At 41.8% G+C, this 22,677-nt stretch overlaps 1 protein-coding gene across 2 annotated transcripts in view; it reads right to left on the bottom strand.

Annotated features, from left to right (window-relative positions):
* The window catches only part of LOC136879047 (5-phosphohydroxy-L-lysine phospho-lyase), a 60,767-nt gene extending 45,550 nt beyond the window's left edge, over nt 1–15,217 (bottom strand). The window contains exons 1-2 of one of the 2 annotated variants that reach the window (XM_067152781.2): nt 15,086–15,217; nt 395–513 (exon numbers count right to left, since the gene is read on the bottom strand). In XM_067152781.2, coding sequence (XP_067008882.2) covers nt 395–513; nt 15,086–15,150 — 184 coding nt within the window. In that variant the 5' untranslated portion in view covers nt 15,151–15,217. The remainder of the gene's footprint in view (nt 1–394; nt 514–15,085) is intronic. The other variant, XM_067152782.2, reaches the window with a different exon arrangement.
* Nucleotides 15,218–22,677: the final 7,460 nt, after the last annotated feature.

Raw genomic sequence — 22,677 nt, 5'->3', positions numbered from 1 at the left:
AGATATACTGTATATATGGAAGGGATCCGACACTTAGGAAAATGAAGGTATCGGCCAAAGAAAGATAAGGGCGACGAGGGGCGTAGAAATAAAAGACACCCTAGGCCTCGAATGTTCTAATACCGCCGGGGTCGGAAAACAACAAGAGTTGTCCAAGAGAGGTCGGACAGGATAGAATTATATTTTTTAATGAGGAGCCTGACACAAGTAAGTGGAAGTATTGTCAGGACTCAGCTAAGGGTCACGTGGTCGCCAATGTAAGCTTCCAAGTCAAGAGCCCCTGAGGCTCACACATACAGGCGCGCAGGTCACCAATGGACGTCAAACTAGAAAGATGTGCACGGAGGCCGCACAATATTACTAATTAATTAATTTATTGAGTTTAGTACATTACCATGAGCTACGTTATTGATGCAGTCCAGGTACTGGTTCCCTTTTTCATCGTACATGTACTGGCCCTCGGCACGAACTATCTTCAGTGGGTCAGTGCGGTAGAACAGCTTGCAGGACTCTCTGCAACACGTACAGTAAACCTGTGTTATCAATACAGGAGCAGAAAACTATGTATATTTTATATTCGAAAGTACGGTATGGTTAGCAGCACAGAGGAACAACGCCTTAATTTTGTGTGAAACATCTGCGAAATCTGGGGGGTCCTAATAGCATCCTACGAATAGTTATGGTCATATGGCTGCATTTTTCTGCTTCGAGACACGTTTCCAAGTTCGGAACTAGTTCATCAATCATCAGTCACTACTGATCTGCATTTAGGGCAGTCGCCCAGGTGGTAGATTCCCTATCTGTTGTTTCCCTAGCCTTTTCTGAAATGATTTCAAAGACATTGGAAATGTATTGAACGTCTCCCTTGGTAAGTTATTCCAATCCCTAACTCCCATTCCTATGAACGAATATTTGCCCCAGTTTGTCCTCTTGAATTCCAACTTTATTTTTCCTACTTCTAAAGACACCACTCAAATGTATTCGTCTACTAATGTCGTCCCACGCCATCTCTCCAATGACAGCTCGGAACATACCACTTAGTCGAGCAGCTCATCTCCTATCTCCCAAGTCTTCGCAGCCCAAACTTTGCAACATTTTTGTAACCCTACTCTCTTGTCGGAAATCACCCAGAACGAATCGAGTTGCTTTTCTTTGGATTTTTTTCCAGTTCTCGAATCAAATAGTCCTGGTGAGGGTCCCATGCACTGGAACCAAACTCTAGTTCGGGTCTCTCCTTTATATCCTCACTAAATCCCCTAATCACCCTCATAACCATGTGCAGAGATCTGTACCCTTTATTTACAATCCCATTTATATGATTACCCCAATGAATATCTCTCCTTATATTGGAAATGACGTGTGGCTTTTAGTGCCGGGAGTGTCCGAGGACATGTTCGGCTCGCCTGGTGCAGGTCTTTTGATTTGATGTCCGTAGGCGACCTGCGCGTCGTGATGAGGATGAAATGATGATGAAGACGACACATACACCCAGCCCCCGTGCCAGCGAAATTAACCAATGATGGTTACAATTGCCGACCCTGCCGGGAATCAAACCCGGGACCCCTGTGACCAAAGGCCAGCACGCTAACCTCGGACACTACCGGCACTAAAAGCCATACGCCATTTCATTTCATACAGGGTCAGGTAAAGATTCGACTATTCTAATTCTCTGATATCTATTTTCTAGAAATACAGCAACCCATTCAGTCACTCATTTGTCTAGTGCTATTACACTCATTTATGCTAGAAGTCTTCGATGATCCACCCTATCAAATGCCTTAGACAGGTCAATCGTGATACAGTCCATTTGACCTCTTGAATCCAGGATATCTGCTATATCTTGCTGGAATCCTACAAGTTGAGCTTCAGTGGAATAACCTTTCCTAAACTCGAACTGCCATATATCGAACCAGTTATTAATTTCGCAAACATGTCTAATATAATCAGAAAGAATGCTTTCCCAAAGCTTACATCCAATACATATCAAACTGACTGGCCTATAATTTTCAGCTTTATGTCCATCACCCTTTCCTTTATACACAGGGGCTACTATAGCAACTCTCAGGCCGAGCTCGATAGCTGCAGTCGCTTAAGTGCGGCCAGTATCCAGTATTCGGGAGATCAGCACCTGGCGAGCCGAACATTTGTCCTCGGACACTCCCGGCACTAAAAGCGATCGTCGCCACAAGACTAATCTGTGTCGGTGCGACGTAAAACAACTTGTAAAAAACTCTCCATTCCTTTGGTATAGCTCCTTCATGCAAACAATAATCAAATAAGTTTTCAGATATGGTACTACATCCCGACCCTTTGTCTTCAGTACATTTCCAGAAATCTTATCAACACAATAGAACACAATAGAAAACAGTTTTAAAGACAGGCATTTAAATAACATTTCCGTAATTTCAAATAAGGTCTTAGATCCCACCATTCGTTTCGAAAGAGACCTTAATCAGGCTCGGGATGTGGACCTAGAAAAGCAAGCTATTTATGTACCATGCTTGCCCTACCTTTCGTCTAAGTATAAAATACCTATCGATCGGTGGATTGTCAGAGACCTGCTATTCGGAGCAAGAGGCACCCTCCCTAGTCAGACATCGAACAAAACTTGAAAGTTCCATTCTGCGAGTTAGAAAAAAATAGTAATACAGATACTGAGGGACTCTCTGCAAATCATTCATTCCCATCTATACCTGAGAACGTGATTGACATTCCTCCCCCACTAACCCTGGAAAAAAAAAGAAGATAACAGCATCAACGATTAAATTTTCATTTCTTGATATTTTTAAACTTCATTGAAATTGAAACTGTATTCCGGATCCAAATGGTCACCCTCATTGGGGGACGGATGATTTATTTCTTTAATAAATCTCTCTCTCTATTATTTCATAACTGTATTATTTTTCAAGAATGTCTCACACTTTTCCTACTTTTTTCCCTAATTATTGTTTTGCAGTTTTTGTTTATCACTTTTGTACTATAAAGTTATGTGCAGTATATTTGTAATTATCCGACTTCTTCGCTGAGTGGTCAGCGTTGATGCCTGCAATTCGATTCCCGGCCGGGTCGGGAATTCTAATCGCGTTTGATTAATTCTTCTGTTTCAACACTTTCCTCTACGTATTCAGACAACACACGACACTACCAATCAGCACAGACACCACCTCCATATAGGGTTGACGGCAGGAAGGGTATCTGGCCGTAAAGCAGGGCGAAAGCCGTATGTGCTACACAGTTCGCACCCGCAAAAGAATATTGTTTGTAATTCACGAACGTTGTGGCACTGAATGTACTGTCGATGTAATCGCATTCTAATTGATTGGTTATGTTTAAGGATATAAGGAACATGAAGTGGCCATCAGATCGCACTGTAGTGGGTGGCGAAAACAACACAATATGACTCTCAGGTTTCCAAACACAAGGCTCAGAACAGAATAACAATAATTCTGTCTGTCGTTTCCCCGCCTGAGCTAAAGCTTGTTGTAGCTTACTGGACGGCTTATCAGCCAATATATCTATCAGTATGTGCTCAATTATACATACCAAACAGCATATAATACATTTTGGCTAGGAATGGGAAAGGTTACCATAGACTAGAACTGGAGTGATTGTGTGAATGCGAAAAAATCGAACTTCGCCTCTATGAATATCATAAACAATTGCTTCTGTTACATGACAGTAATCCTGTCTAACGAAAAGAGAAATCTATTCGATAAATAAGGAAATTTTAGAGGATTCATTAAGGAGGAATCATTAAAGATAAATAGGCAGTTATATTTCCTTATGACAAACTATAATCCGCTACTATCAGAGTTCCTGTTAAATGTATTCATTGAATGAAACTGTAACACACTGATGTACTTGGAGTTAAGGGACAAAATAGTCAGAGAGTCGGTATAATTTCAGAAATAGAGGAAGAGTCGCTTAAGGAGTGGGTGTGTCTGTTAGAAAGAGAGAGAGGGACAGGTCACGAAAAACACGAATATTGTTGTCCTCGAAGCTGAGAACAGTCGGAATGGGGAGAAAATCAAGAGTTAACTAAGGGAGATGCTGATAATGTAAGAATAGGGCTCGGCACAAGTGATGGTGGTGATTACTGTTTTAAGGGGCAACAAACGAGATCATCAGCCGCTCGTAACACATTCCGTACTACGTACGACCTTTTAAATAGTAATTACATTGTATTTTCTATATGCTGATAGACAACATGTTTAACCACAGCGGAAAGAGGAATAAGTCCATCCTTCGAAGAATGAAGATTTCGGAAAAAAGAAGGGGAAGAACTATGAATTACGCAAAAATTGAAGACTATCGAGACTTCCGTCGGGGTCGGAAGTGAATAGATGAGCAAAGGAGATCAGATAGTAAGAATAGTGTAAATACACTGACTGACAGAGCAAATGCAACACCAAGAAGGAGTGGTCAGAACTTTATGCCAATTGCAGGGTAGACTGACGTCACTGAGGTATGCTCATGATGTGAAATGCGCCGCTGTGCTGCGCACGTAGCGAACGATAAATGGGACACGGCGTTGGCGAATGGCCCACTTCGTACCGTGATTTCTCAGCCGACAGTCATTGTAGAACGTGTTGTCGTGTGCCACAGGACACGTGTATAGCTAAGAATGCCAGGCCGCCGTCAACGGAGGCATTTCCAGCAGACAGACGACTTTACGAGGGGTATGGTGATCGGGCTGAGAAGGGCAGGTTGGTCGCTTCGTCAAATCGCATCCGATACCCATAGGGATGTGTCCACGGTGCAGCGCCTGTGGCGAAGATGGTTGGCGCAGGGACATGTGGCACGTGCGAGGGGTCCAGGCACAGCCCGAGTGACGTCAGCACGCGAGGATCGGCGCATCCGCCGCCAAGCGGTGGCAGCCCCGCACGCCACGTCAACCGCCATTCTTCAGCATGTGCAAGACACCCTGGCTGTTCCAATATCGACCAGAACAATTTCCCGTCGATTGGTTGAAGGAGGCCTGCACTCCCGGCGTCCGCTCAGAAGATACCATTGACTCCACAGCATAGACGTGCACGCCTGGCATGGTGCCGGGCTAGAGCGACTTGGATGAGGGAATGGCGGAACGTCGTGTTCTCCGATGAGTCACGCTTCTGTTCTGTCAGTGATAGTCACCGCAGACGAGTGTGGCGTCGGCGTGGAGAAAGGTCAAATCCGGCAGTAACTGTGGAGCGCCCTACCGCTAGACAACGCGGCATCATGGTTTGGGGCGCTATTGCGTATGATTCCACGTCACCTCTAGTGCGTATTCAAGGCACGTTAAATGCCCACCGCTACGTGCAGCATGTGCTGCGGCCGGTGGCACTCCCGTACCTTCAGGGGCTGCCCAATGCTCTGTTTCAGCAGGATAATGCCCGCCCACACACTGCTCGCATCTCCCAACAGGCTCTACGAGGTGTACAGATGCTTCCGTGGCCAGCGTACTCTCCGGATCTCTCACCAATCGAACACTTGTGGGATCTCATTGGACGCCGTTTGCAAACTCTGCCCCAGCCTCGTACGGACGACCAACTGTGGCAAATGGTTGACAGAGAATGGAGAACCATCCCTCAGGACACCATCCGCACTCTTATTGACTCTGTACCTCGACGTGTTTCTGCGTGCATCGCCGCTCGCGGTGGTCCTACATCCTACTGAGTCGATGCCGTGCGCATTGTGTAACCTGCATATCGGTTTGAAATAAACATCAATTATTCGTCCGTGCCGTCTCTGTTTTTTCCCCAACTGTCATCCCTTTCGAGCCACTCCTTCTTGGTGTTGCATTTGCTCTGTCAGTCGGTGTATGTAGAAGAAATGTTGGGCTCAGCTACAGGTCCCGTGGTCACAAGCCAACTAACAAACTAACTGGGGCCGATGACCTTAGATGTTAGGCCCCTTTAAACAACAAGCTTCATCATCAAACTAACTCCCCCCCCCCCCCTCTCGCTGAGTGGCTCACATGGTAGGGGCGATGGTCTTCTGACTTCAAGTTGGCGGGTTCGATCCCCACTTAGTTCACTGGTATTTGAAGGTAGTCAGTTACGCCAGCCCCGTGTCGGTAGATTTTCGACATCTCGGCGTCACAAATAGTTCGTGGAACGTAAAACCATTCTTATTCTTATTCATGCGTAGTCCGCTATGGACCACGTTATTATTTCCCTTCCTTGAGCTTTAACGTTTGCCCATTATTCCCGCGTACGATTTCGATGGGCATCTTTTCTTTTTTCAGTGCACGCGATGCCTGTTTTCAGCTTAGGTGTACTCAAATATATATGAGGACTACGTTCCTGTGTGATACCCACGTCTTGCAAATCCTTCTCTACGTGTCATTATTCCCCTTAGCGGAGGCCCCCTTGCGACAGGGTGGCTGTATTCTATCTCGTACCCATAACACCAGTGGAAGCAATGCTATAGACTGAGTAGTAGACAAATACGTCGCCCAGACTGCCTCCCCTCATCAGAAAACAAGCAAGATAATATGGAATATTCCTCCCGTGGTGGACTAAGAAGCTATTGTATTCCCCTACAAAGGCTTTGTTTACGTCTGGCCAAGTCCAAACATATTGTACATTAAGAATGCTATCAAGATTTAGAATTTGCCAGGAAAAAGAGATAGTGGCTATTTGAGAAAGGAATGGCTAAAGTTCCACTCCTGTGTGTTTTTCACATTTCGTTTGTCTCTCTCTCTCTCTCTTCCTCTCTCTTGAAGCATACCCTAGACGGGTGGGTCAACAAGTCGCATATCATGTAAACGCCTTCGTTGAAGGATGACTACATGAATACGTTCTCATTCATCTAAGGAAAACAATGTAACTTAGACTGATTTATTTATTTACTAGCTTTAGTACCCGCCGCTGTCCGAGTAATTATTTATCCCAGTCTTCTATTAGACATGAAAATTAAATATTTAATTGTAAAATCAAAGTAATTTTATTGACAGGTTTTTAAACGTAGACTATAAGTAGGCCTACAGTATAAAAATAAGTGATAACTGTATGTACAGTATTTACGCGTCGCACTGTAGATATGACGTACATGATTATGTCATTCAACACTAATCTCGGTCATTTTGGACAACTTATTTTTCACCCTTCTCACTCTCCATGCCGATGGGGCAGAACTTTGACTTAAACGGCAACCGGAGTGTCACAATTCATTTTGTATTGTAGAAAATACCTAATAAAAAAGACGGCCGTCAATAGACGTCTAGACCCGGAATGAAACCACTCAAAGTTAATTCTTTGTTCTGTTATGGAGCAAGCCCCGCGGTCCAGCGTCAAGAGCCTGCCTCTCACCCGAAAGCTCCGAATTCGCTTCCCGATCAGGAGAAGCATTTTACCTGGATCTGAGGATTAGTTCGAGGTCCACTCTGCCTCCATGAGGATACCTGAGGCGCTGACTTTGAAATAGCCGCTCCGCAGTACAAAACCAAAAATAAAGGCCGAGAAGATTCGTCACCTAGTAATCTGCAGGCCTTCGGGCTGAGCAGCGGTCGCTTGGTAGGCCAAGGTCCATCGAGGCTGTAGACCTTGGATTTGGCACTCCCTGTCACGCTCTGTGCACATCTATGAGAGCACATATCGGTCCCAATCATCGTGCTCGTAACGCATTTTTGTCTGTCATTCTATGTTCGGAGTCCCCTCCTCTCTCTTATGCGGGACGAGACGCTACAAGGACATCATGTCGACATTGTGATCTGAATTATTCGGTGTATAACCTTCAGTTTAGTTCCGTGGTAATGACAAGGTTTGAATGACAAACTGTAGACACATGCAGACACTCCGTGACCACGTGAATCACAATTTTACACGAGCGACAATGTGATGTAGGTACTTCCGATAATCATGGTCTTCACTGCAGCTTCATAATTGAGACTGGGAAGAAAGCTGACCAAACTAGGAAAACTAAATACTAGCTAGACTTCAAGCCCACAGACAGGTTTAGTAAAAACTGGATAAACCGTTTAAATGCATAAGACTTCTCTCAACTTTCGTCCCTTCTGACATACAGAGATGGCAGCGTTAGAAGTTGGTACTTCCCAGTTAACATTTGGTAAATTCAGATACATTCCAATAACAAACCAATTATATTGGGGGTAACGATTTTCAGCAGACTTTGTAATCTCAGGATCATATTCCATTCCACACGGAAATATTTATGGAACAAGGAAGAAATAATGTATTAACAAAATGATAATAATAATAATAATAATAATAATAATAATAATAATAATAATAATAATAATAATAATAATAATAATAATAATAATAATGTTATTTGCTTTACGTCCCACTAACTACTCTTGCGGTTTTCGGAGACGCCGAGGTGCCAGAATTTTGTCCCGCAGGAGTTCTTTTACGTGCCGGTAAATGTTCCGACACGAGGTTGACGTATTTGAGCACCGTCAAATACCACCGGACTGAGCCAGGATCGAACCTGCCAAATTGGAGTCAGAAGGCCAGCGCCTCAACCGTCTGAGCCACTCAGCCCGGCTTAACAAAATGAAACGGTTTGTCTCTAAACATGTTGCCCAAAGATACACCATACCTATTTCATCATGAGGAATGATAATATTGTGGAACTGAGAAAAGCAGACATTATTAAATTAATAACATAACATGATTGTTGAATTCTTCTTCTTCTTTTTCTTCTTCTTCCTGGTTAGAATGGGCCTACTTTGCACCACGCTTGTTCAGCTGTTGGGCTTTGATCTTTGCCTAGTATTGGGGCATTTTCTGCCAGTGTAACTCCGGTTTTTTTCTGGAAATCCACGGACTTCCTTCAGCGTACGTCGTACAGACCGTCTATCTTGAAGATCTGATATTCTCAATTATTATTATTATTATTATTATTATTATTATTATTATTGCTCAGTCCGACTCGTTGGCTGAATGGTCAGCGTACTGCCCTTTGGTTCAGAGGGTCCCGGGTTCGATTCCCTGCCGGGTCGGGGATTTTAATCGTTTCTGATTAATTCTTCTGGCTCTGGGACCGGATGTTTGCGTTTGTCCCAGCACACTCCTCTTCATATGCATACAACACGCCACACTACCAACCACCATAGAAACACACAATAGTGATTACATCCCTCCATATAGGGTTGGCGTTAGGAGGGGCATTCGGCCGTAAAACAGGGCCAAATCCATATGTGGGACGCAATTCGCACCCGCGACATCACAGGTGTGGGAAAAGCGGTAGAAAAAGATTATTATTATTATTATTATTATTATTATTATTATTATTATTATTATTATTATTATTATTATTATTTTTATTATTATTGCTCACAGATCTTTCATCCAGTACTTCAGAATAACTGCACGGAAAAATAATTATCAAACACCATCATACTTTAAATTGCTTTCTAAATTTTCAATGAACTTTCATTGAGGAACTTACGCATAAATCCCACATGCAGTGGAAGGTATTCGAACTGAAATCCTTTAGTGAGAAGCCGGTGACACACTTCAGGTGGAGAAACAGATATGCCATCAACGGCACAGTAACAAGATACACCCTAAAAATCCAGACGCCTGAATACTGCCAGGTGTGAAAGAAAAAAAGAACTGATGAAGAGAGGCCCAAAAGGGAAAGGAGAAAGATCGCACACAAGAGCGAATAAATGCTGGACATTGGTATGAAGGTCTACCGCTTCCGACAGCAACTTCACTTCACAGCCTTACTTAGAAGAAACTGGTTCTAAAAATGGAGAAATTTTAAAATTCCTTATAGAAAATCCACCATATATTCGTTTATACAAAGAGTCCAGAACGTTCGCTTCGAGTGTAAGCGCTCCATGCCAAGGTAACCGCGCGTTCTATCGAGGAATGAGGACGTTACCTCTATACTTAGACATGACCTCCAGATTTGCTATCTAGATCAAGTTTAATCAGCTAGCTCGATCAGTATGTCACCCACGACTTCGTCGTATTGGTTCGAATCCAGCTCGTTCTGTACAAGCATAAACACTTGTCTGACAAAGGAGACACGGAGAGAAGCATGATCACATTCAATGCCACAGAATCTAAAGGTTTAAGTAAGAATGGATCTACAGAAGAAACTAACAGGATATTACCTTCATGTTATGCTGATTTAACTCGAACATCAATCATCAAATGTGATTCAAACTGTCCACACCTCCTCCTATGATAAGTTTTTTTTCTTGTTTTTTGCTGTACGTCGCACCGACACAGATATGTCTTATGGCGACGATGGGATGGGAAAGGCCTAGGAATGGGAAGGAAGCGGCCGGGGCCTTAATTAAGGTACATTCACAGCATTTTCCTGGTCTGAAAATGGGAAACCACGGAAAACCATCTTCAGGGCTGTCGACAGTGGGGGTTCGAACCCACTATCTCCCGATTACAGGATACTGGCCGCACTTAAGCGACTGCAGCTATCGAGCTCGGTGCCTATGATTAGTATTAAAATGGACTGATAATCATGTATATTCTGAAATGACAGCCTAATTATGCCGAAAAATGATACTTTCCCGTTTGACGAAGCTCTCCATCAACAGTAACAGTAAACACAATTTAAAGCGAAAAAAAGGGTGAAAATATGAGTGCCCTAAGCTTTCCAAACCGAGTCGTCCAGTTCTCATGCACTGACCGTCCTGACAGAATATGTTCATGTTCCAATACTGGTTGTTTTACATCCTAAATTACAGTTTTTCACATACACCGTTCCACATAATGTATATACCGTCAGTGGAAATCTACCTACGAGAATTATTTTTGAAACATTGTAAGTGTTCCCTGTTTATCAGTTAGGCGCTATGACTGGTAATCTTTATGGAATATTTGTTTCTCTGAAGAATGGAAAATTTCCGTCCTGAATGGTAGAAATGGAATAGATAATCTTCTGTTCATTGCCTCGTGCTGTCTTGCACAGCAAGGTCTGAATAGAATCACATTCTACTGAAAGCAATCACGAATATCGGATTTTTCGTAAATATTTGTAATTTCTATGCTGACACTCAACTCAACCAATCTATCAAGATAATGTTCATAGGCCTAATTTATCTCATGCATATTTTTAAGTTAACATCCTTCTCTGGCGATAAATGTCCCCAAAAAAGAGGACATTTGCCGAAATTCCAAAAAAGTTCGCTCGGGTGTTCTTTTTTTCTTTCTTTTCGCCCGATAAACGAGAGGATGTATGGACACTAAATTAAAGGAAACTGCGTTGGTTCTAATTTACTCCCATTTCAGTAAAGCTACTCTCCCGCTGTCTCAAGAGACGGATACAGTTATTATACTGTATACGCCTATTTCTTTCTTGAAGAAATATGCCTTTTTTAAATCTCGATATAATCTATCTTCGAAAATTCGGGAAATTGAATGGGTATCTCTAAAGCTAAAACACGAAAGTAACAAAACATCAATAAATCAGTTAATGACATGACATTCTAACGGTGTTGGTGATGAAGTAATACGCAGTATTGCCTCAGATTTTTCCTTGTTCCTTACTTCATATCTGTTCTGATAAAAAGCAACACCTTGTTATGTTTGCCGATAATAATCATTCCCCAGTAACCAAGGTTAGTGAAGCTTATTAGCAGATAAGTGACGTCAGAATCAGTAGTCACGTTCCTGGTTGTGCGCACGTGCAAACTCTTCATAGGAAAAGTAGTTGAGAAGTAGACCAGTAAATAAACCCTACACCACCCATGACTGACAGGGTTCATCAACCTGTACGTCCCTGACCTGTGGATAGTTCTAATATGTTGTACTTTTTAAATATTTTTTTCTGTCCGACCTCCGAAGCCAATTCGTTTTCTGTGGTAGTGAGGATCATTGCTATTTTAAGGAGGAAAATAACACGCATATCAGCCCTTTTTAACAATAACTGAAAGAGAAATAAGAAAATGGCCGACTCGTCCAAGAGTGAGATCTTCTTCTTGTTCGCGGAATCAACCTTTGTTGAGCTTTCTTCTTTGCCCAATAGTTCTTAATTTTCATCGATTGTTGTAATTTCTGTTCCTCCGACCAAATACGTCTTCTCGCCTTCCTCAAATCCCCGTGTATGAAAAATGTTCCTGATTACATTTCTATCCTGCAGACTTGCTGATCCTAATTCAGTGAAGTCTTTCTCTACTTGATTATACCATTTCGATCTTGTACGTTTGATTTGCAAAAACTTGTGCATTTAATAAGTAAGTCTGTTGTTATTCATTCATTCCAAATGGCTTATAAATTGAATTCGTAGCAGTGTTATTGTATCTGTAAGTTTAGATATTTTTAAATGTAGACTATTTCCGAGTTGGGTTTGGGGTAACGTATTCTTGGCCCTAAGACTTCTCTCATGATTTTCCGTTCTTTAATCTATAATTGTTCCAAATGTTATGATGTAAATTGAGCTTCAGGTTTGATCACCGTTAAGTAATGTTCCAGGACAAGCATTTTTTGTTATAAACATTCTTTGTGTGTTGAAAAGCAATTTCCATTTTCTGAATTCTTGAAGCTACCGATTTATTTTCAATGCGATTTTCAGTTATCCATTCACCTAAAATCGTAAATTCCTTTAATCTTGCAAATTTTATTCCTATCAATGGTAAGTTCAGGTGAGCAATTTTGATATTTGTCATAAATTTAGTTTTTTCATATGAGATTTTAAGTCCTGTTTTGCGTCTAGCTCCTTCAATATAGCAATCTGTTTCTCTGCATCAGCAATGTCTTTGACAAATAATGCCATATTATCAGCAAACGCTAGACAATCTTTGTCGAAACCCTTAATTTTAAGAGACGATAGGGAGGTGGAATTTTGTTTCGCAGGAGTTCTTTAACGTACCGGAAACCAACGACACACAGTTTAAAGAAATACCGTGAAATACTACCAACCTCAGCCATGATCGAACCCACTATCTTCAGAGCACAAGGACAACGACTAACCGACTCCGTCATTCGAGTCGGCGGCTAAATAATGGTCGGAAATGACCGTGGAATGCAAGAAAATAGGAGACAGCCAAGCTTCGCAAAACCGTCGGGGTCGGAGAAATAGAAAAGTTGACCAAAGGAGGTCGGATGAGAGAAAGTCGGATGAGAGAAAGCTACATGTAAATAGATAATAATAATAATAATAATAATAATAATAATAATAATAATAATAATAATAATAATAATAATACCGAGCGCGATAGCTTCAGTCGTTTAAGTGCGGCCAGTATCCAGTAATCGGGAGATAGTGGGTTCGAGCCCCACTGTCGGCAGCCCTGAAGATGGTTTTCCGTGGTTTCCCATTTTCACAGCAGGCAAATGCCGGGGCTGTACCTTAATTAAGGCCACGGCCGCTTCCTTCCACTTCCTAGGCCTTTCCTATCCCATCGTCGCAATAAGACCTATCTGTGTCGGTGCGACGTAAAACAAATAGAAAATAATAATAATAATAATAATAATAATAATAATAATAATAATAATAATAATAATAATGCATTTAATTAACTTTCTTTCCTTCGTTATTCCTTTCTTCATGCCTTTACCCTCCAGGGTTGATTTTTCCCTCGGGCTCAGCGAGGGATCCCACCTCTACCGCTTCAAGGGAAGTGTCCTGGAGGGTGAGACTTTGGGTCGGGGATACAACCGGGGAGGAGGACCAATACCTCGCCCAGGCGGCCTCACCTGCTATGCTGAACAGAGGTCTTGTGGGGAGGATGGGAAGATTGGAAGGGACAGACAAGGAAAAGGGAAGGAAGCGTCTGTGGCCTTAAGTTAAGTACCATCCCGGCATTTGGCTGGAAGAGAAGTGGGAAACCACGGAAAACCACTTCGAGGATGGCTGAGGAGGGAATCGAGCCCCCCTCTACTCACCTGACCTCGCGACCTGGGTGAACCCCGTTACAGCCCTCATTAATGAAAATTCACAGCCTGTTTCCAGTCATTTGACCAGGTCAGGAGTGGAATGAATGAAGCCCCCATCTAGCGGCGAGGATAGGAACTGTGCCGGCTGCCGAGGCCTTCGCACTCCTCTGGGGCAATGATTAATGACTGACAGATGAAATGAAATGATATTGGAGTGTGTCGCTAGAATGAAAGATGACAGGGAAAACCCAAGTACCCGGAGAAAAACCAGTCCCGCGTCCGCTTTGTCCGGCACAAATCTCACATGGAGTGGCCGGGATTTGAACCACGGAACCCAGCGGTGAGAGGCCGACGCGCTGCCGCCTGAGCCACAGAGGCTTTTTCCAGCCCTCAAACCACTTTTCAAATTTCGTGGCTGAGCCGGGATTCGAACCCGGGCCTCTGGATTTGCAGCTAATCTCACACTAACCACTACATCACAGAGGCGAACATTTAATTAACGCTAGGTGCATAATTTGAAACAAATATCCTATTTTCCTCACCGGAGACTATTGTTTTATTGCCCCAATTGATTTCCTTACATAAAACAGATTGTACATTCCGTGAATTTTAATTCGTTAATCGTAGTTCCATTTCATATTATTTATAGGTTACATGTACAAAGACTCAAATATGAAAATCCCTAAGTTTTATTTTGGTATTTTAATGGCCATAACATTACCTGAAATTATTAAACTGTTCACATACAATGTTATAATTTTGACGTACCTAGCCTAAAAAGTTGACACCAGGATGAAACATGATGCACTAATTAGATATCCGTAAATTGATGTAAAATGATTTTGTCTTGAATGGTTACTGAAACCAACAAAGCAGAAGCAGAGGAAAAAGTTATTCTTCCTTAAATAACAATCAAAGAAAGAAGAGATTTGGGGAGATAAGAAGGCGAAAACCATCAGGCCAACGACCAAGATCAAACGCGCTCTTTGAATGGGCACAAGGAAGGAAAAAAGAAAGAAAGAAAGGAAGAAAAAATAAAATGAATATAAACGTTGTTGGACCAAGTAAACAATACATGATCAAAATATCCAGCAAGAGAATTTCAAGTATTTGTATGATATTATGGTTCTCATTATTTTACTGGCAAAACAACTCGAAATTAAAATATTACCCGCGACTTCATCACGGAAATAAAACTTCTCTAGTTTTAAAAGTGATTTGTTTCTTTTTGTAAAATCTATCAATAATGGCGAGCACAGTTACAGGCCAATATACGGTTCATAACTTACCCAATATGACGTTTGCGGAGCCGCATGGTGTCATCCTTGGGCATCTGCTCCAGCGAGTCCATCATTCTGAATCGGTCGGGCTTGAGTTGAGTGTGACAAAATTGCCAGTTGATCAGCTGATCACTCACGACTGGCGCGAGCTTAGCTTTATGTAGCCGCACGTGGCCGCTGCACACGTAACGCTTTCCCCCCCCCCCCCCCCCCTACTCCACTGTTAAATGAAAAACAATTGATGTGCAAACCTTCATTCCAAGTGTTACGCGGAACGCTATTGGTGTATCCGATGAAGGGTTGAGTCTCTAATTCTTGACCTCCAATTGGCAGATGGTGAGCACGTGAACAGCTGAACCCACTGCCTGTTTTCAAGGTCCGCTGCTCCTGGCGGGATTCTTTACGCGCTGTTATCAGAAGGTTCACTGATCTTCATGATTGCATCACGGTCGACCGCCATTTATGCTCCATTTCGAGATGTAATTAATGCTGATATCACTTGCATGGCGTAGGAATATTTTATATAAAAACTAGCTTAGATTATCAGAATCTAATACAACAATCCAGTCCCATCTGGTATGGGTAAGTATCGGTTTTATTGCAACATGTCGTAATGAAATAAGATAAATATAGTACGTAAGAGACTGCAAAGCTGGAGGGAGATAGGATTAAATATATATACATAATCAGATTACAATTAGCTTCTGGATTAATGATAACACTCCATCTAGCACTAATAATAATTTTATTGAGTTTACGTCCCACTAACTACTTTTTCGGTTTTCGGAGACGCCGAGTTGCCGGAATGTAGTCCCGCAGGAGTCCTTTTATGTACCAATAAATCTACCGACACGAGGCTGACGTATTTGAGCACCTTCAAATACCACCGGACTGAGTCAGGATCGAACCTGCCAAGTTGGGGTCATAAGGCCAGCTCCTCAACCATCTGAGCCACTCAGCCCGGCCATCTAGCACTTAGACGGTTGTACATACCAGAGAGAATATTGCGGAAATAACAGATGTAGGGAAAACTGGTGATTTCAAAAGGAATCTGCTCCAACTTCAATTTAGATTTATTGATATTTGGACTGACGACACTTTGATATCGAGGTTATTTGCCCTGCGGGAGAAGATGAAAAGTGATGATTCTCAAAGACGAAAGTGGTTTGTTACGAACAAGTATTATGCCATGAAATATATACAGGTTACTTCTCTGCTAACATCGCTTTACTCTTATAAAAGCTAATGTTCATATCATATTCACTGCACCTATTTTCCAGTACCGGTACCTAGATATTAGATTGCCAGCTTCCCACGCAATCTGCCATTAAGACCAAGTCGTCGACATAGGCCAAACTGCTTACTACACTTCCACCTAACTGAACCCCACTTTGGCATTTTTTTTTTTTTTTTCAAGCTGCTTTACGTCGCACCGACACAGATAGGTCTCATGGCGACGATGGGGCAGGAAAGTTCTAGGAGTGGGAAGAAAGCGGCCGTGGCCTTAATTAAAGTACAGCCCCAGTATTTGCCTGGTGTGAGAATGGGGAACCACGAAGAGCCATCTTCAGGGCTGTCAACAGTGGGGTTCGAACCCACTCTCACCCGAATGCAGCTGATAGCGACGTGACCCAAACCTCACAGGCACTTGCTCGGTGACCAAGAACTCATTCTACCATCAATTCTCACTGCAGCTCGATAGTCGACACAAATGCCTTTGATTGCGTGATAACTAGGGCCCGGAAGTTCATTCATTTGGGGTTTTTCTCGTAAGGGTTAGATATGTATGCTTATACATTATGTTGCACAAATTCTGGAATTTTCAGTTAGTTGAACGTAATTGTATGGTGCATATAATTGCATATATTTGTGATTTTTATATGTGCATCGTTTTCAGTATTTGAATGTCTACGTGGCATATTTCAACGAGTTTTAAGTTTTGCCTTTTTATTTTATTTCCTTACACCTGGATCATACAATTGGCAGTAATGTTGTGTGTGATGGTTCAAACTCGGCATATGGAGAGGAATGGTGTTGATGGCATTCGGTGAATCCCCTGTTATGTCATCACTGCCTGTTTGATGCGAGGCCGAGAAGCCGAGGCTTTAAGTATTGCTGTAATTGTGATGTGAACTACACTTGCTACAAAAAGTATTGGCACACCCCATGTTGTTGTACTATTGGGAACAATGAACGACAATGTAACATGCAAGATATGCACGTAGACAGAGATACGGTACATACACAATATTACGTACGATACTATGCAGGGACTCGAGCAACGAGCGATTTCGAAAGAAAAATACAGTATTAGAACCGCCAAATAATTATTAGCACAGTGGAGCCCTCGTACGCCTCGTTAGTGTAAACAGCATAGAGCACAAGGACATGTGTCTGTATCGTCACTAAGGCTTGTTTACCAGTCAGTCTGACGGTAGATGTGGTGTTCTCAGTACTGTCTACATGGGACCAAAGAAAGGAGTACATTCATCCGCCGTTCGAGAGAACATTGTGTTACTGCACTCACAAGGCAGAAGTTACAGAGGCATCGGTACAATGCTTACTATATGTCTTTTCACAAGAGTTTAATCCTGATGTAAACATGGTATGTTCACGCGTCCGCCAAAGAAAGAGTTGTGATTCGCTGAGCGTGTAGTACCGACCTCCACCCGTCAACGTCTCGTGTTCGGACATACAGGTCTGCGCATCACAGACGACAACAGTGCGAAGATCTGAACTTCTGAATAAACGACTAAACCTGGATTCTGTACGCTTAGTTTATTGAACACATTCAAAATGCACTGCCTATGGTTACTTCTGAGCGGTTTTCCTCTTTTGTGCTTCACTACACGCGATGGTCCTCTCTTGCTCCATTTCTCTCACCATGAATACTGACACTGACTGCTGCTGCAAGATGCAACACCTTATCTCCACGCTGTACAGCTTGGGACTTTCCCTCACTACGAGAAGACTTCCTGTATTACACCACGCCTTGCCTTCATTTCTCGTTATTTAATCACTATTTTATAAAAAGAAATATATATAACGGTATATAATTTTGACAATTTTAATTTTATTACGTACTCTTCAAAACTCTCTAAATGTAATACATTAAAATGAAATAAAATTAATGCAACGTACCGGAACTACTTTTCTTCGAGCTCGGATACAGTGGAGTGAGTGCGACGGTTGCTTCTCCAATTAACTACGTCTATGATCACTTGCAAAAGCAAGGTGCTCCACCTATTTGTTTACATCAGGATTAAACTCTCGTGAAAAGCGTTATATCAGCTTCTCCACTGTGCGATATGTTATACACAAATATAAGGGGCACGGATCTACAGAAAACAAAGCCAGATCAGGTCGCCCACGAATACTCACACAACGAGAGAGCCGGCACATTGTACGTTTAGTCCAAAAAGATTCGACAAGAAGTGCTGCCTCGTTAGCTGCGGACGTCGTCACATCTGACAGGACGGTGAGTGCACAGACAGTACGGAATGTCTTGCATAACGCCGATATACAGTCATAGTAAAAAGTATTCGTACACATAATACTGAAATAAAAATACTTTAGTTGGTACGCTTATTGTCATGTACGTTGTATAACATCAATAGGTTAGCTTTCTGTACGCTATGTAAAGATATGTAGCCCTACATCATAAAACATAAAATTGATAGACGTCTCTATCATTAATACACAAATAAATGAAAATACCATGATTTCATACTCATAAAAAGTATTCGTACAGTCTGGTTTTACTTTCATTCCCCACTGATTTTTGTGCACATTTAGTATTTTGTTAGCAATCCTTTTGATTTTACAATGGCCTCAAGCCGCCTAAGCATTGAATGAACTAGCTTGGAGCTGAAGGTGGACTCAATCTTACCCCATTCTTCCAAAAGAGTCATTTTAAAAACTGGCTTTCTTGTGCTGTCTCTTTTTAAGATAAGCCCACACATGTTCAATCGGATTCAGATGCGGGGATTGGGGGGTGTTATCATATATTTGGGTGTGTTGCATAAAATCCACAATCGTGTATCAAGGGCCGTATGCTTTGAATCATTATCCTGCTTGAATACATAATTACCCAAAAGTCCCATTTTTTCGGCACTAGATGCTAGATATTTCTTCAAAACTTCAATATAGTATTTACGGTCCATCTTTCCATCTATGAATTCTAAGGAGCCTACTTCAGCTGAGTTCATGCACCCCCAAACCATTGAACAACCTCCACCATGCTTCAATGAAGAAAGCAGATTTTTTCTTCGATTTCTGTGTTCGTTTTCCTCCACGCTTTTTTGCCATATTCTTGAAAAACAGTCAATTTACTTTCATCCGTAAATATAACTCGATCCCAGAATATTCTAGAGAAGTATGTTTATAGTCTGTAGCATATTGTAGTCTTTTCTTCCTATTTGCTGAATAATTCAAGGTTTTCGCCTGGCACTTCTACAATGATACCCATTCGTATATAAAAACTTTTGAATTGTGGAAGCACAGATATTAAGTTTTAAATCATTTCCTAGATCAGACCTCAGTTTTGCAGCACTGATTCTAGTATTTTTCTTAACTTTCCTGAGGATTAGTCTTTTAGTTCGATCGTCTAGATTGCATGGACATCCACATCTGCGTGCATTTTTGATAGATTTTCTCTTACCATACCTGTCAATAATTCCCTGAATTGTAGATCTTGGTCTCTTCACAAGTTTCGATATTTCCGAGAGCGATTTACAGAAATTATGAGCCCGGATTACAATTCTTCTCTCTTCTTCTGTTGTTTCTTTCATTTTGCGGCCCATTCTTACTGATTGACTGTATCACTTGTTTAGAACGACTGAAGCACAACTGACTTGGTTCAAGACGTTACCTTTACTGCTTACCTGCGTTGCAAGGGATGTTATCAACGACTTTGATGTGAAATAAACCATCTGTACGAATACTTTTTATTCATCTATATTTCGAACTTACTGGATGACACGTTTGTTAAAACAAACATTTTTAAAGTACTATTGTTATTTCCGGTTCGTAGTCATATTCATGTTTCGCGAAATACCTAAATATAGAAAAGTAGTGAAATTTCTAGCAGCCTATGGGCAATACGTCAACTACAAACGACAACATTGCTTGACGTTTAAGGTGTACGTATACTTTTTCCCATACTGTACATGGCAGATCCCCACGAAAGAAACCATATATCCAGTAGCGTATCCTGGAATCTCCACTGAGGCATGCAACTAGTAACCATGCAGTTAACACAATGTATTAAGTACATTTCAATTCTACTCACCCTAATTACATGTAGGTGAACTCGAGCCAAACAGTTTTACTGTAAGTTTCCGGATTGAACGTGCGTGCACAATTCTTATGTTCTGTTTTTAAATTTACGAGGGTCCATCTCTGTTGTAACTTTTTTCGTGATAATAATAAATAAAATCATGAATAAAATATATAAATAAAATTACTCAAAAACTTAATAAAATTAATAAGCATAATTAACCGAAATGTCCGTAGTATGGGCGCCAGAGTTCACCAGAATGGATCCCTCGAATTTAGATAAGAGCATGATAAACTTTATATCCCAGGGCGTGTACATAATGCTGCGTACTGGTACATCTGCTGCAGGCCTTACCTAACCTCCTGAAAACGACTAAATAGGTAGGAACTGCACCTAGGTTCATCAATAACACTGATTCTAAAATAGCTAACTATATTCTGAACAAATTCCGTGCATGAGCACCTCATCAACATACAACATTATACATATAATACACACATAAAATATTGCTGGAAGACTCCATATTTACAACAACAATAATAATGAAAATCGTGGGAAAACGAAAGCGAGAACTAAGCTACCATTTGTAGATGGTCCGATGAACAATGTACATGTATGAAGATAAATACCCTTCACTGTCTCTATATCAATTCGACTTACCGATTCTCATAATCGGCAGTTATCCCATCACACAGATACTGTACCTTGTACTACTGTGTTCACATATTTTAACACTTGTTGTAAAGATATATACACACGTCTGTCGATCCTCAACATATAAATTTATGGAAAGTCTGAGATAGCTTTCACCAACATATAATGCTAGGCCGCCACAAGTGCTACAATACTTAATGCGCAAGCACTCTCCACAATCATCCACTTTCCACAATCATAACAAGACTACGCTCCACGAACGTTTTAAGTCCAGTCCATTGCAGCCGTGTCACTCCAGTACCGTGTATCAGCACCACTTCCTTCCCGTACAGTGAGTCAGTTGTCGTTCCTTCATACAGTGTTACTGCTTGTAGTTGTAGTAGTTCCTTCTCGTTCCTTTACAATCACTCTCACAATGTTTCCTACAATCTCTTACAATGTCCTAATCTCCAGGTTGCCGCCGTATGATCAACCTTTATAGACATCAACATCCCCCTCCTCTCAGATGATACGTCTGGATTGGTGCTTGCCAGCCAATCATGGGTGGTCCTCTTCTCAAGACATGCCCTGAACTTCTCCTTTCTCCCAAGAGATAAACAAACACTCGGGAGTTTTACATGAATCACCAAACTTTCCTACAACAACAAGCTCATCTCATCAGGCACTGGGGTATTTACATGACTCATACGAACTTCCCGACGACCACAACAAATACATCTCATAAGACACTGGGATATTTACATGACTCATAGACTAACCAGAGTTATTAAAGCAATGTTTTCCCACTCGTGCAAAACAAATTACTCATACCTACATATGTGGATATCTTCCAGCTTACCAATATAAATGGCAAAGTATACAAATAAAATACCGATAATAATAATAATAATAATAATAATAATAATAATAATAATAATAATAATAATAATAATAATAATAATAATAATAAATCGAATACAGACAATAATATCTCTAACTTCTACATATAATTCGGGGGTGTGATATATGTACTATCACACTGTGGTGTAGTGGTTAGTGTGATAAGCTGCCACCCCCGGAGGTCGGGGTTCGATTCCCGGCTCTGCCACGAAATTTGAAAAGTGGTACGAGGGCTGGAACGGGGTCCACTCAGCCTCGGGAGGTCAACTGAGTAGAGGTGGGTTCGATTCCCACCTCAGCCATCCTGGAAGTGGTTTTCCGTGGTTTCCCACTTCTCCTCCAGGCAAATGCCGGGATGGTACCTAACTTCAGGCCACGGCCGCTTCCTTCCCTCTTCCTTGTCTATCCCTTCCAATATCCCCATACCCCGCAAGGCCCCTGGGCGAGGTACTGGTCATCCTCCCAAGTTGTATCCCCGGCGCAGAGTCTGAAGCTCCAGGACACTGCCCTTGAGGCGGTATAGGTGGGATCCCTCGCTGAGTCCGAGGGAAAATCCAACCCTGGAGGGTAAGCAGATTAAGAAGAAGAAGGAGGAGAAGAAGAAACATTTTCGAGGGAAGGTAGAGGTCTCTAACTATTTGAATCTTTTCATCAAACGAACGGCCAGTAAATGGCTTTCCAAACTGATTTACAATTACAGTGGTGGTCAAAATAATAGAGCCACCTGACAAAGGTTTGGAAGAAAGTGCAAATTTATTACTAGACATGTTTGTACTATGATGGAAACAAA

Source organism: Anabrus simplex, chromosome 8 (assembly GCF_040414725.1).
Source record: "Anabrus simplex isolate iqAnaSimp1 chromosome 8, ASM4041472v1, whole genome shotgun sequence".
NCBI lineage: Eukaryota > Metazoa > Arthropoda > Insecta > Orthoptera > Tettigoniidae > Anabrus > Anabrus simplex.
The sequence above is the reverse complement of the archived record's forward strand: the minus strand, read 5'-3'. Positions and strand labels throughout refer to the sequence as shown.